Source organism: Prunus dulcis, chromosome 8, assembly GCF_902201215.1.
Source record: "Prunus dulcis chromosome 8, ALMONDv2, whole genome shotgun sequence".
Lineage (NCBI taxonomy): Eukaryota > Viridiplantae > Streptophyta > Magnoliopsida > Rosales > Rosaceae > Prunus > Prunus dulcis.
In genome coordinates, this window is record NC_047657.1 from 10,975,784 (window position 1) to 10,991,406 (window position 15,623).

At 36.3% G+C, this 15,623-nt stretch overlaps 3 protein-coding genes across 10 annotated transcripts; 1 reads left to right on the forward strand and 2 right to left on the reverse strand.

Annotated features, from left to right (window-relative positions):
- Positions 1-83: 83 nt before the first annotated feature.
- Positions 84-13,327, reverse strand: LOC117636833 (G-box-binding factor 1-like). Of its 7 annotated transcripts, none has more exons than XM_034371525.1 (10): positions 13,291-13,327; positions 4,929-4,969; positions 4,323-4,411; positions 3,814-3,965; positions 3,681-3,732; positions 3,455-3,503; positions 3,234-3,379; positions 2,419-2,496; positions 759-884; positions 84-587 (listed from the first exon to the last, which is right to left on the reverse strand). In XM_034371525.1, the coding sequence occupies exons 3-10, from the start codon at positions 4,356-4,358 to the stop codon at positions 402-404; spliced, it is 825 nt and encodes a 274-aa protein (XP_034227416.1). In that variant the 5' UTR covers positions 4,359-4,411; positions 4,929-4,969; positions 13,291-13,327; the 3' UTR covers positions 84-401. The 7 variants fall into 7 exon arrangements, with proteins under 7 accessions (XP_034227416.1, XP_034227412.1, XP_034227414.1 ...); XM_034371521.1 differs by having other exon boundaries at positions 86-587; positions 3,814-3,986; XM_034371524.1 differs by having other exon boundaries at positions 91-587; positions 759-881; positions 3,814-3,986.
- LOC117636836 (signal recognition particle 19 kDa protein) lies at positions 5,604-8,335 on the reverse strand. The gene is made up of 4 exons (XM_034371532.1): positions 8,145-8,335; positions 7,646-7,841; positions 7,433-7,532; positions 5,604-6,008 (listed from the first exon to the last, which is right to left on the reverse strand). Exons 2-4 carry the CDS (start codon positions 7,820-7,822, stop codon positions 5,875-5,877), a joined length of 411 nt encoding a protein of 136 aa, XP_034227423.1. The 5' UTR covers positions 7,823-7,841; positions 8,145-8,335; the 3' UTR covers positions 5,604-5,874.
- Positions 11,615-15,406, forward strand: LOC117636834 (deSI-like protein At4g17486). 2 transcript variants are annotated; one of them, XM_034371530.1, is made up of 4 exons: positions 11,615-11,852; positions 13,559-13,812; positions 14,036-14,323; positions 14,787-15,406. In XM_034371530.1, the coding sequence occupies exons 2-4, from the start codon at positions 13,602-13,604 to the stop codon at positions 15,029-15,031; spliced, it is 744 nt and encodes a 247-aa protein (XP_034227421.1). In that variant the 5' UTR covers positions 11,615-11,852; positions 13,559-13,601; the 3' UTR covers positions 15,032-15,406. The 2 variants fall into 2 exon arrangements, with proteins under 2 accessions (XP_034227421.1, XP_034227420.1); XM_034371529.1 differs by having other exon boundaries at positions 11,657-11,852; positions 13,601-13,812.
- Positions 15,407-15,623: the final 217 nt, after the last annotated feature.

The following is a 15,623-nucleotide window of genomic DNA, read 5'->3' on the forward strand; positions in this document are numbered from 1 at the left end:
CTTTGCTAAGCACACGTTTATTTACATCAAAATTGCATGAATAAAATTGTGCATTTTACTTGCATGCACAAACACTTAATTTTGTTTCAACACTGCAGAGGCCATTCTATTTGCATAAAAATTCCACGTGCTCTTGCACGAAAATATGTGTGTAATTTACTTGTATATATACACCCAAAAAAAAAACACAACAGACTTATTTTTGTTTCAACTATGGCCATTTCTATTTATAATTAGAAAAATCTTTACAGTTCCATTCTCCAATCCAAGGCTCACATTTAGAAGAAAACCATCAGTTGGCACAAAACAGGCGAAAATGATGAGACGGGAATATTTTCCTTCCTTTCTTCTTTTCATTCTGGAGCTTTCAACTACAAAAAAAAAAAAATTCAGCAGAGTGGTTATAGCCCCAAACTAAGCATTAGAGGATCAGGACTTGAGTTGTCTCTGCTTGGACTTTTCGGTTCAGCGCTGTTGTTTTCGCCATCAAAAGGTTCAGGGCTGTTGCTTTTGCCATCAAAAGACTCAACTTTCGCAGCTTTGAGATCAGAAACGCCATCTGGACCATACATCTTCTCTAGTTCATCCTGTTCCATTGGCAAATCAATTTCATGAATTGTTTCTTTCTTCCAGCATTAGAAAGTAAATAAAAGGAAAATAGTGAATATCATATTGAAAGTGAATAGTTGAAGCTAAATTCACAAATGGGGTAAAATAAGGGCAAACGGTAATGAATAAGTAGAGTTTAGATGACGAACAATTATGTCATTGTTTTCTTCATTGAGTTTCTCACATTTCTCAGAAAGCCTCCATAACTTTTGTGGGATCTCGGAAATTTCACTCTGCAGTGTCTCTGCAGTTGCTCGTAGTTTCTCACATTCCTGCTGGGAAGAAATACAAAACCAAAATATCATATGAAGCGCAGGCACAGCTATTGCCTAAGGGTGAAATAAGTAAACTTTTGTAACAAATGAGACCAGTCAACAAAGAAGTCAAAATCAACTAAAAACAAAGAGACAATCCTTGCCGACGCTTGAAATATACTGTACCAAATCTTTTTCTCATCCCTTTTCAATCACAATTCTACAGGATGATACCAGAATGAAACTAATAGTCACAAGGCTCCAGCAAAGGTTACTCTATAAGTTCTATAATATGCAACCACAAGATGCCCCTAAGTAGCCCTACTATTACAGGAAAGACTGCTTTTCAAGCTCAGCCAATACTTCAATATCCAGGCCAAATATGTTTTTTTTCCTTTTGCATAGGTAGAATCGTTTGCATCACTTCTGATTCCATTGTTTTGTAATCACAGTGTTATTGGTGATTGGGCCTATATGGGGTACACAATTGGTTATTCTATTCTGTTCCTCTTTGGTGCTTTATGTCTCAGACAAAGAGATACATACAAGCAATGAATGAGGAACGCAGATTGACAGAGCTTAGATGACCTTTCTAATTTATCATGTTTAAAACATCTTTTTGCTGTAGTATGAACTTCTGCAGCTGATGTAAACGATACATCTCCAATCTACTAATAACAGAATATTTTCGAGGAACGCTAACACAGAATTAGGTGGAGGAGATTGCAATTTTTACTCAATGAATTCCACATTAGCTTTTCTTAATTATGATACCAGTAATATGAAAAACAAAAGTTCAGGCTGCCCATGATGGAATATCCAAAATATGTTTACTATTGCCTAAGGGTCGTACCTACACATCAACTAATATCTATACAGTTAGCTGATATCTGAAAGTTCACTCATTCTGACCATTTATACAAGCACTCAAAAGTTCAAAATTAGAAAAAGGTTGAGGTTATATCTTGTATTTCCATGAAATTTTAAATCCCCATTCCAGAGAGTGCTTATATGAACCGTCAAGAGTTCAAAGCTAAGAAAGGTTGAGTTCATGCTGGTTTGAAAGTTCAAACATCCTTGTACTTTTTATCACCCCTCTCCAAATCCATGAGAGACATAAGCAAATCCTTGCATAGAAACCAAGACACTGTTTTCCTAGAGTGGCAATATTGAACCGTAGGATCCAAGTAGTGTTTGATAGAAGCTGTAATTTTTGTTCTAGAAATTTTTTAAAAACTTTGATATCATGCATTTTCACAATCAGGTCTTGTTTGCTTCATACTGAAAGTTTAGGCTTTTATTATGCAGTGATTTCCCTCTATTTGTCCGAATTTAATTTGGTTAATAAAAGTGTGCATTCTAAACATTCACAAAGGTAACAAACAAAACTGATCCTAAAATCTCTCACCCAATAATACAAGGAAAGAAAGATGACTGATAAATGAAACCTCTATATATACATGTGCACACACACATACACACACGATAAATGGAACCTCTATAATTATACACATACACACATGTTGTCATCTGAAAGACTGCATAAGTACGTTACCTGTCTGCGTAATCTTGACCTCTTAGCTGACTCCCTATTAGACTGCTTTCTCTTTTCTATTCTCCGTTCATAATCATCCTGTCAAAGCAACAGAAGGGGTCAACAAAAGAACAAGAGTTGCGTAGGCTTATGCCAGTTGATAGAAGTGAATAGAATTGTTAAAGTTTACGAGAATGATAGCTAATCCAAAGGATCATAAGTCCATATCACAAAGGACTCAGACTATACAAATAAAGATGATAAGAGCATTTTTCATTGCATATGTTCCTGTAAAATATTCTCTCTTTTCTTATAAGCAGACAAGTTTGTAATTCTATGAATCATGTGTGCCAAATTCAAAACCTGTGAATCTGTCATGAGTGAAAATTTAAACATGGGATTATACAAGCAGTCTACATAGAAGGTTCTATAGTGCACATCTATGGTGGAACTGCAATTGCTGATAAAACAATCATCAAGATTTACCAATATAAAAAATAAATTTAAAAGGTCAACATGATAGCTATTCTCAAACATTGATGCTCTATCCAAAAAATAAAAATAAAAATAAAAATAGAAAGGAAAACCATTGATGAGTATGCTGCACAGTATGCATCAACAATTCTAAAGTTATTGTACCTGAGAAACACAGTATGCTAGACTCTAGATCATAGCAGAAAAGAAAAATAACACAAAAACAATTGATGAAAACATGAAATCAAACTTTCAAAATAAAAATGAATCCAGTTATTAATCCAGTTCACGTGCATGATTTCTCATACAAGCATCATTGCTGAAGCCACTACAGCTGAGGAACCAGATAGATTTTGCCTCACCTTGGTACGTATGGCTTGACCACTGGAGACATTGAGGGCCATTCCCAAATCCAAATGGGTCTCAGGCACATTTACCCCAAAATCCTGAAATGCCAAATCTTTATTTGTACCACTATACTGGTCTGTAGAATTATTCTCAGCATCCCCTGTTCAAGTTCAAGCACCAGAAATCATCAATTAAATGGGTTTAAATAATGAAAGCATTGATCTTCAAAGCATACCATCTTGATGCATCAGGTCAAGCATTTGATTTTGAGTTGCTGAAAAATCCTGGAAAGAAAAAGAAAAGGTTTGAACCATATTAGTATACTCATCATGTGTTCTATCTGTCAGTACACAATCTCTTCAGAGGAACAGTATTTAATCTGGTCTGCTAGACCATACCAGTAACCCAGGAAAAATTTTAATTTAAATCTATTGAAGATAATATTAATTAGAATGACATACTCGATTAGCGTCACCACTCTCATCTGATGAGTCCTCACCTCTGCTTGCAGCACTGTTGAAAGAAAACTTTTGCATGAATATATACAAATACATGTTAGGGCAGGGATTAATCATCAAGAGGAATTAACAATACCTTTGTGAAGCACCATCACCATTATTTCCAGAAAAAGAAATTGTCTTCTCACTTTCCGCCAATCCATTACCTACAAACTCCGTGCCTATTGAGCCTTCCTCATATATTGTCAATGATTCTGTGTACTCATCAAAAAACGTTTCCTCTTTCTTCTGAATTTCAAAGGGCGCACCCTGCCCATTTAGTTTAATTGGTTGCAAAAATGTATTGAGTCATCAATGTGCAAGTAACTTGGCTTAATCATGATATAGAAAAAAATTTCCTTGGGGAATGCAAGTATCTGCCTTTTATTTTTAATTTTACCACCAAAAACTCAAAATCATAACCCTTCATTCACAATATATATTTATATGGGATTTTGGCAAACCCTACTAAAGTTTGGCACGATGAATGGCCAAGAGACAGAAACTAAGGCAGGGAAGATATTATAAAATTACATTAGGATATGCATAATAATCTGGAGAGAGAGAGAGAGAGAGAGAGAGAGAGAGAGAGAGAGAGAGACGCACCTGAGTTGAAGGTTCACTGCTTTCCCTAGTCCCCATTAGTGTGGAAGGTATTGCAATCCTACTGTTTATGAACTCCAATAACTAAACGACTAAGATAAACAAAAGAACTTAAATCAGACAAAGCATGCATTACAGGTCCATTAAACAAAAAAAGAAAGGCAAACAAAGTGGTTCTTAATTGAACACACAGTTCTGAGTTCAAATTTCCAATCTTTATTTTTTTAGGATAAGAATACCAAAGCCCTTCCACTCTGAGCTGAGATTAACAACAGATAAATTTCATAGCATTTACTTTGCAGTTTCAAATTGAATAAGCAGCCAAAACTAAAAATATTGACATAAATTTTCTCAGACAACCCACCAGAAATTATTGGAACTATAGAACAATGAAAACAATGAATATCAACTTTTCAATGCTAAAATTCTCACAGAAATATATCTATACATAAAACAAGGAAAAATCAATATCTATACTGCTTACAAACATCATAACAACAAAAAGTAGAGCGGAAGAAGAACCTGAAACAAATTATTGATTTTTAAACAAGTTAACAGGAAAAACGAAAAAAATCAAATACCACAAACCCAATTAAGAGAGAGAAAGACCTGTGCTGTGTTAGTGGAGCCAAACGAGAGAGAGAGAGAGAGTATTGAGTGCTGAGTGGGTTTGCTTTTCCAGTCTACAGTTTGAGCCCATAATAATACATGGGTATGGGATCTTTCCCATACGAACGAGGTTAAAAAACGAACGGTTAGGATGGTTTGTGGAGGATATCCAACGATCCACAAGCATTACCTTCCAGCCGTGCTATTTCTACCTTTCGTTTCTACTCTGTCCCGCTACGATTAGGAAATACACGTCTTTCTTCTTTTTTTACAGAAAATTAAAAATTAAAAAGCGGTCCCGCTCTTTTCTTGCTTTTCTGTTTTTTGTTTTTTATTATTATTCTGTATTTAGTTATAGATTTGGTCTCTTCCCATAAAAAATTAAAATAAAACTTTTTTTTTCACTTACATTGGAGAAAAGAAAACCCACTAAGTTCAACCCTGCGTTCCATGAGGACCGCAGGAAGAAAGGGGAGTCCACCACCACTGTTGTGGGAAAGCTTATCGATTGTTTTGCTACTGTGCTTTGTGTCAAATCTCACTGTCCCCTCTAAACTTCTATGCATCCATGGGGCTTCATTCCGTATTCCACGTTACCTCATTCCATGTGGAATTTGGTCAGTAAAACCGATAACTTGTTGATATGACATGGACTATTTAGTAAATTTAGCTATTAAAAAATTTAAAATCCAAATTAAATATAACAAAACTATCTCCAACTTTCCCAAAAGAAGGAAATGTTCTAACCAAACCAAATAAATCATCCTCTACACATATGCTGGTTTACGTTGTGTACGTAATTTCAACCATAACCAAGGTATAATGTCTACACTGGCAATGAGTTGCGACTGATTGAAAATTAGGATCCTGTTAAATGGGAGCCTTTGCATTCCAGTAGAGTTTAATGTCAAAGGGAAAGTTATGAGTGATTTGTGAGACTCTGGAGCTATCTCTTCTTCTTTCCATGTTTCCCAGATTTGGACGGTCCAGCAGTTGATGCGGATGCAGCAGGCTCCTGCTTCTTAGTCCTGCCAGGATGTCTAGGAACCAACTCGGCAACTTTGAGCATCAGCTGTTTCCCTGCAAATAGTCACCCAAAAAGAAGAATAATTAATATAATTATAAAACGAAAGGCGCAAGAACAGATATCTCTATTCTGTTTTAGCTAAACTATGCAAGAATGCGAAGACATCCTTCCCGGGATTAATGAGACAACCCGACAAAGCAATCAATTTCAAACGTTCACTGAAACAACTTAAAAAACAAGGTCCATTTATCTAAACATAACCAAGTTGTTCCGACCTGAACTCTCTTTGTAGATGCTGACACTACTAAGAACCAGTTGTTCAGAGATGATCATGGACTTATTATGCCCCAACGCTAGAGACAAGGATCTCTATTGCCCTACATGTCATTCCCATTACCCAGCCCCGCCCAAAGTGTGACAATCCAAAGCATGAAAACCCGAAAGGGGTGACTAGAAATGATAGAATGGACAACTCGGGAAAATAACACAGCTTGAGTCACGGATTAGTCAAAGCCTACGTATAAGGTGATAGTAAACTGACAGTAACTAGATGGAACTCCAGAAAATATTTATACAAAAAAGAGTAGAGAACAGCTACGAACTGCCAAATATCACAAAAGTTTTTTTTGTAGCAATATACATAATGACTCTATCTGGCTACAACTGCTAACAAGATGAGGTATACCTCAAACCAAGGATTAAAAAAAATAGTAATTGAGATTTTCTCCCTACAATATTCCCCCTCACTATTAATTGTATGCAGTCAGGGAAAGAAAAATGGACTAGCTATAATTAAGGGAACTTATTTCACTGTCCCCTCCGAAAATCTTTCATAAATTAATGCATTACTGTTGAACGACATTATACCAGAAAATCATTACTAACCGATGCTCCTAACCTTGATAGAAAAATAGATAACTAATTCTGCTTTTTCTTCTGAAAATGGAATAGTAGTGCCACACATCACAGTGAACCACTTAATGCGTGTAAAAATTATCATGTATCAATGCTAATGCTTTTGTTACACCAGATTACAATTATTTGGTCACAGGCAAAAATTCCAAAACTTTCAGGAAGAAATGGCCAGCTAAACGTGAACTAGAGGAAAAGAGGTTTATTTCTTTTTGGGAGCAGATATAATCAATGTACTGTCATACTCAGATTTGAAACCAGGATATCTGATTAAAACATTTGTAATGGAGCTCTTTGCAAGCAGTATTGAGACCATAATGCTGCCATAAAAGAGTGGGTGCCATTCAATAATTTCCTTAACACATATATCTCTGTCAAAGCAACAATTCTCTACTTGCCCAGTATCAAAAACATTATGTGAGGGATGCTCAAAAAACCACATTTATTCTAACCGGTATTAAATGATCAGATTAAACGAGTATGTTGCACGTTCAAAGAAGCAATTGATAATTAGAGAAGTTCATAAAGTTAAAGGTGCGTGCAGTAGTTGTTAAGCAATACTTACTGGTTGTAATGGCTGGATTAAATGGAGTTCCATCTTCCCTTTTCAGCAAGACCCTCACTCTCCCTATTTGCATAAAATCCCGCGGATAAGCCTTATCTATCTACATCATTCAAACACACAAAATGCATATATTAGTACCACTCACACCCACTGCTGGGACTCTATATGCATAAATTCTAAGATACAGATGGTGCATATGTAATGATTGCAAACCTCAATTGCAAATGGGAGCTTGAAATGGCTGCAGCAATCACCGATTTCAGCGCAAGTAGGACTCTCACACGCTTTCTCGACACTTATTCGTCTCCCTTCAGCTACGGTTTTCTTTGAATTAATATAAACAGGATATATCACAACCCATCTCTTTATATTGGGGAGGTCCTTATCCATGTCTCAGATAACAAAAATCCTACAAAAAAAATTAAATTGAACAGGAAAACACATACCCATTACATTTCTTCCTTCCTAAACATGAATAAACAAACATCAATCCAGGAACCCCAAAATCCAGAAACCACGAAACTCCAGAAAACCCAGATAACGTATGCAGATCTATGATCTATGATCTATGAACACAAATGGCAGGAAACAGAAACAAGAAAAGAAAAAAACAAATTACACAACATACACAACCATTACCACATAATTCATCACAACAGCAGCAAATTAAGAATATAAAAAATAAAAATAAAAAACTAAGTCAAAAGACTACCTCGTCAGTTGCAGGCTGCAGAGAGATTTGGGGTTGAGGAAATTAAGATTAGGGAATACAGTGCCCTAGGTGGCGACGGAGGGGAGAGAGACGGAGACAGAGCTTAGAGGAGGTGGCGATAGAATGAGGAAGGTTCGATCGAGCCTAGGAGGCTTTTTGGTGGGTGGGTATACGGTGCGCTAGGTTGCACGGTTGTATAGAACAGTACCAATCAATATCGGCAACGCATTCATTATTAATAATTTCTTACATATTGGGCCCTCGGTTCGGTTAGCCGATGATATTTTATTCTAAGAACCGACCGCCAAACTAGATCATCCGATTCGATTCGGCTTATTCACCAAACTTCAAAACAAGCCAAGTCAAATTGTACCAATTGGTTCAGTTCGACTTCTCTCGTTTGGTCCAAACCCAACTACTATTTGATTTGGGCCATTCATTCTCAAATTTTCTTTTTCAATTAAACGGCCCAAATGTAACAAAGACCAAAAGTTTTTTTTGCCTTTTTGAATTGCTACCTTGTTTCCAACATTCCTCCAATGTTGGGGCCAAAAAAATTTGGGCTCACCCTACACTAATCACCTCACTCTTAGAGCATCAACAGTACAGGGTGTATAATGTGATGTATGTTAAATATACATCCCGGATGATCGGAATCACCCGCAATGAGGGGGTGTAAATGAATGTATATTTACATCACCGCCATGGTATGTAAATATAGATGCAATTGTACATCTATTTTTATATTTCTTGCAGGTGGAACCCAGCTGGGAAAAAGATAGGAAAAATGGAGCAAATCAATTATACATCTTAAATTTACATCATTTCCCATTTGAGCAAAAAATGTATTTACACCCCCCGAAGGTGTAAATGGGATGTAAAAGTGGCTTTACACCCCCTAAAATACAACCCCCCCCCCCCTGGATGCTCTTAAGGTCAAAAAATGTAGAGGCGATTGTGCTAAACTACTTCATGTCTTTAAAATTTGGACTGTGCCAATGGATTAAGGTATGGCTTAGAGGAGGTTTTGCGCAGAGAGGTTTGCCTGAGAGGAGATTTTGCGCAGAGAGGATTAGCGCAGACAGAGCCTCTGTCAGAGAGGATGAGAGAGAGGAAGGCTGAGAGAGATGATGGCTAAGAGAGGTTTGGCAATGGCGCACACAGAGCCTCTATCAAAGATGTTTCGGCGGCTGAGAAGGAGAGAGCTCATAGAGGAACGAAATTGGAAAAGGAAAGAAGAAATGAAAACCTAATTGCGTCATAATTTTTGTGCTGATCATGTGCATGCACGCCTATGGTAACGTCATATACAACCAATAAAAAAGAGCCATGTGTTAAAAAAATTAAAAATTAAAAATATGTATATAAATTAATTATATTGGATCGATTCTGTGTGTTGAAAAACCGAGACCGAAACCAGTTCAGTTTGGATTTTTTTTTTTTTTGACTTTTTCAGTCAACACGGTTTTTTTTGGATTTTTTCGGTTTAGTTTGGTTCAGTTTTGCGGTTTTGCGATTCCGATGCCCACCCCTAATCAAGCGTTTCAAGGAGAACAACGAGACAAGTCAAATTCACTACTTTTTAGGCCAAGTAACATTCTTTATTAGGTTAAAATAACATTTTAAGTTTCAAGGGTACTTTTGAAAATTTATTTGTATTTTGCTTGCAACTAAGCTTCCTAGTGCATAAAATTTATTTGTATTTTGCTTGCAACTAAGCTTCTTAGTGCATACATGGGTTTATCCAAGTTGGCTAGAGCATATGTGCTTCCCACTAGTCACTCGAGTTCGAATCTCTCTCCCCGTAGGTTAGATTAGATTAAAGTAGAATATCGCTTATATTAAAAATAAAAAAACTTCCTAGTGATTCTAGGGTTTGAGGTAGTACTAATAGTAACTTTAGTTATGTGATTAGGATTGTTATTCATATTATTATAGTCTCTCTCAACTTTCTGTTGGATTCCAAGCTTTCATGTTATAAGATTATTACTTCATTGTCTTCCCTTCATTATATTGCGTCACACGATACTTGATTCAACAAACTCCATCCAAAACAGAATATATATATGTTTTCCATCACTTAAAGATCCATACATGCAAGATAATTTAGAATATGAAACCACTAAGTCGTAATTAGCCATAAATACGATGATTAGCATGCAAATAATAAACATCAATGTGCTCCCAAACCCGTAGAAACCCAAGGTTACACTCATTCCATATCATATGCAACTTGCAAGTGACCTTCAACTCTGCATCAATGGCATGGTTGTTGCCATCACTTTCAGAGACGAAGCTATTCACATGCATGAAGTGATCTTGATCTCCTCTATCATCTTATCTCTTGAACTATATATAGTTGAGGCATAAATTGCGGAAAAATCCTATAATTGTAAGCATGTGCCCTTCCCCCTCAACTGACCACTCACATCCCACTTTCTTCTGCCACATAGAATTTTTCCATATCAATTAGATTCAACCCAAGATTTTCCCTGTTATCACCCTTATAACATTTTTATATTAAGATGAAGCGACAATAATACCATTCATCAATCTGTCACCAATTCAATGCATACGCACTAACTTGCTTCCTCATTTGTCACTCAGTATACCAGACACGCGTGACCAATAAATACATGACAGATCAGTGATTACTAATCACATTCCATGGCTCTGTCCATACAAATGAACCAATAGAATAATAACAAAATACTTCTTCTCTCAAAGGTGCGCCTGTCAAGACAAACTTTCTGTGTTGTATATGCCCACAAAAAATATTCAGACAATTGATAGTTTATAATTATAATCATTCATCATCTACAGCCTTGGTGTACAGTGCACAGATAAATGGTGGGTTCATGCAATGTATGAGAAATCTGTACAGCATCTTGCAGGTATTTTGAATTGTAGATATTAACACAAGATCCATTTGTGGGACTCACAATTGTAGACAGCTTGAGTGGGCCCACTCTAATTCATTCAAGCAACTGATCATTAGGATAAAAACAATACTACTTTTGGAGAGTGTTATTTGCACCCACTTTAATTATATGAAAACATTATAACCCAATTGTAATGATATCAAAAGGCTTATTTTGAAGTGCATACACATAAAAAGAAATATGGAACGCAAGGGATTTGGAGTTTAAGTAATTAAGAACATTTATTTGAGTATTTGAAGTCCCGAGTTCGATTCTGTCTTCTCAATTTAGTTATGTCAGAAAATAAAAAGAATTAGAACCCAATTTTTAATTTTGATTTTCAGACCGCAAGAACACCCAAAAAAGAAGAAAAAAGCACTTCTTTATAAAAGATGGGTTATGGCAGCGGACCCAACAGTTTGCTAAAATAGAAGCAGAGACAAAAATAAAGCAAGCCAGTCAAAGTTTCCCAAAGTGAAAGAGACAAGTTTCTTTCACAATTTTTACCTTTAGCCACAATTGCTCAAATTTTAGCATCTCAAATTTTTTTTTTTCAGGTCAGTTATTCTCTCTCTTTCCTTATTGGGCTTCACAAAGGACAGTAGTTTCTGTGCTCCGCCAGCTTTCATTTCCGCCAGGAATAACAAAAATAATGTGTAGGTTTCAGCCACACACACTCCACTCTCAGGTGCTCTCTTGTGCTCTTTGAATTTTGAAAATGGCTCCTTTGCGTCTTGGCGGTGGATGCATTGGCTTCACTTGGTGATGAGTGTCAGTCTTCAAAGAGGTTAGTGGGTTTCTCTGGTTTTTCAATTTTCTCCGTTGGGTTTGGATTATTTTGTCAAGTTTTTGCCTTTCTTGATTTGCTTGTGGCATTTCACCATACCTGTGTCTCCGTCATTGTAGTTTTGGTGAAGTTTAGTCGGCACATTCTTGATTTTCTTTCTCTAAATATTTACTTCGTGGGTTTCCAATTGAATCTGATCTGCTTCTTTCAAAGATTTGTCTTTTTGGGTTGCACTTATTGAATTTCAGTTAATTTTCCCAGATGGAATCCGCTGTAAATTTTCAGTTTTTTTTAAGAACAAAAAAAGAATGCTAAATGAGTAAAGGTTTTACAGTCGATATCCTGTAAGGTTTTACAGGCAAGACGTTTTGATGAGGACATCTTTGTCAAACCCATTAGGGCTTACAAATGAAAGAGATGGAAAAGGAAATTATTTAATTCGGTCTTCAAATCCTGCAATTTTGGAGCAGTAGATGATTCCTGTGTTTCTAACTTGTTTCCTAAGTTTTCTACTTTCTGGATTTCTTGTTTGACTAGGATATGGTTTACTTATATTTGGGTTAGGATTTCTGTTTTAGCAAGGGATTTTTATCCTATTGTCTCTAGGTTTTAGTTTGCTGTAAATACCCCTTCTATGTAATTCATTATGGGGATTTGAGATTTGAGTTATTGAGTAAAGTTTAGTTTCCAAAGATTGGAGAATTCTTGATGTGAAGCTAGCCAAGGCATCTTTATCCATCGATTTTATGTTTTTTCCTTGTTTTCGCTTCCGCTAAACTACCTAAATCTATAATTCACCCATATCCTACATCATGTTAACAGTTTAAAATTGCTATTGACTTTGGTACTATCTGATTAGACTTGAGATCCACTCCAAATTTCAATGGGGATCTCCATCACGAAAGTTCTTGATACCCATGCACCATGGGATGTATGCTACAGTTAAAACATTTCTGACTGCCGGTAACCTCCTACTTAAAAAACTTTTGAAACTGCTAAAGCTGAGAGAAGGTACGTCTTAGGTTTGTTTGACATGTTGTACAGAATATCACTACTTGGCTATAGAATACATTTGTATTATTGATAAGATAGAACTATGGCAAGATATATATACATTTGCATTATGCAATTAACATGAATGAAACCAGTATTACCACAGTTTTGGTGCAAAAAAGCTATCTTAAAACTGAACTGGGTGGGTAGTCAAAGTTTCTCATCTCAAGTTACATATTGCAAACTCTGAAAGTATATGGTACTTGTAGACAGTATAACATAACTAGATATTAAGATTTGTGACTTGTGACTTGTTATACGCCAAAGTAATTGAGAATTTCAAATGACAGAGGAAATATTCCTTGCTCCAATATCATGAGGCGTTTTGCTGCAATAAGACCAATTATGTAGGGAGATGAGAGAAACCGTGATTTCTCTCGCGCATGAGAGAGAGAGAGAGAGAGAGAGAGAGAGAGAGAGAGAGAGAGAGAGAGAGAGAGAGAGAGAGAAGAAAAATATTGCTATTTCTCTTGTAAAAAGATGTTCTTTTATTTCAATATAAATAGTGGTGTGATACATATGAGTTCCAATCTTGATCTTTTAGGTTATTATAGATACAAAAAGAAATGATAAACTAGACGTGTTATTTGACCTTAACATTTTCAAGAAAATGGTGTATCTTGTCATAATTTACTTTACGTTGATTTTTCCAGGTCTTGACAAGGTATTTATTAATTCCTGGTTTCACCCTTCAGCATGAAATCGGGACCAAAGGATGGCTGGCACTCTATTATGCCTCTTTGTTTGAGAGGCAAAGCAGCCTCACGTTTTTGCATGTTTCCAAAGGTGAAGACAGCAGGCTACATTCCAGGGAGCGCACCTGTCTATCTGAATGTCTATGACTTGACACCAGCAAATGGCTATGTCTATTGGGCAGGCCTTGGTATCTTTCACTCCGGGGTAGAAGGTTAGGATACTTTAATCAGTACATAGTTCCTGATAAATCCAATATTAGTGGTTGCTTTGTGAAAATACTAGTCCTACACTCCCCAAAGATTATGTGGTAAAATAAAATTCTTGATTGTAAAAGCAATTTCTGATTAATGAATTTAAACTGGTGTCCAATTTTACTGAGTCCCGGGTTTATGAAGGTGATGCAATGTTTATTGATCATTTTTGCTTGTTTACAGTTCATGGTGTAGAATATGCCTTTGGAGCGCATGAGTACTCATCAAGTGGTGTCTTTGAGGTTGAACCTCGACAATGCCCTGGCTTCAAGTTTAGAAGGTCAATTTTCATTGGCATGACATGCTTGGATCCATTCCAGGTTAGAGAGTTCATGGAGCATCAATCTGCAATTTACAATGGTGACTCGTATCACTTGATTGTAAGGAACTGCAACCATTTCTGTGAGGATATATGTTATAAGCTCACCAGAAAACCAATACCAAAATGGGTCAACCGACTTGCAAGAATAGGTATATGGCATGTCTTTCACAACCACTGTTTATTTGATGTTTGACTTGCAATAATTGTATTCTTCTCAAATATCATGGTGAGGACCAAACACTTCTATTAATTGACCGTGGAGAATGATTGAACTGAAAATCTTTGTGGTTTAATTCCGTGTAGATTTATCTGCCACATGCAACTCTTTAGAGCACTCGGCTTTCATGAGTCACTCAAATATGCCATGAGGCTCACCATTTGTATAGTGAAAAATATATATAGTAATTTATTGTCCCTTATAAATAAAAAATAAAAAATTATTGTCAGATAAAAGATTAAGTAACGCAAAAAGTGCCTCCTTTTGTAGAAATGTTCAGTGTCAAGCTTGAAGAGTATTTAATTTTGGAACATACTTTTCCTTCATCTTCTTAAGGAATTATTGTGTTGGTGAGACCAATTCATACTTTATTCATCTTTTCTTCTTCCTTTTAGGTTCACTGTGCAACTGTATACTTCCGGACACCCTTAAGACGACCACTGTTCCACATGACCCCAATTTCCAAAGATGTGAAAGTGAAAGAAAGAGACTAAGAAGTGCTTTCACTTGCTTGTCATCAATGTCAATGCCTCAGAGGGAAGTATCAATGTCGTCGTTGTTTCTACATTCTCACTATAAAGGCTGCTTACCACCATGGGAGTTTAAAAGGTCTAGAAATGACTCATTGAAGGAAGGTTGAGAAAATCCGTCAACATTTCCTTCGGTTCAAAGAATCCCAACCAACCATCTGTCTGCAATGCTGAGCTAGTGGGGAAGGTCACTTTCATTATTCAAGAGTCGTAGGAGGGCAAACATGTTGTTGTTTTGATTGGAGTGTAAAACCACTGGGTTACTGTGATTTCCTGCTAACCAGTGTTTGTGAAGTTTGCTTGTTGTATTTGTACGATTGTATTTTAAAATCTCTGATGTTAGAGTTACACATGTGCAGTCATATAATTATAGGAGAGAGCAATGCCTTGCTTCATTGCTATCAAAGTATATTGAGCTTCATGTTCTTCTGGCACTCTCACTTGCAAAAAGTGTCATTTCTGTGGCTTTACTTCCAATTTTTTCATACCTGATATCTTCTTGTTCCACAAAGGTGGGGTGGGGGTTATGTTGTGTGCAGGTTCAAGATTAGGGTGTAAAATATCATTTCGTACAGTTTTGATGACTTATTATCAGTAAATATATACTTTTATGGAAACCCTAATGTGTTGCGTATGCTTTGAGAAGGTACTGAATTTTTATTATGACCTAGAAACATTTGATATTAGTAATTGATAAGTGTT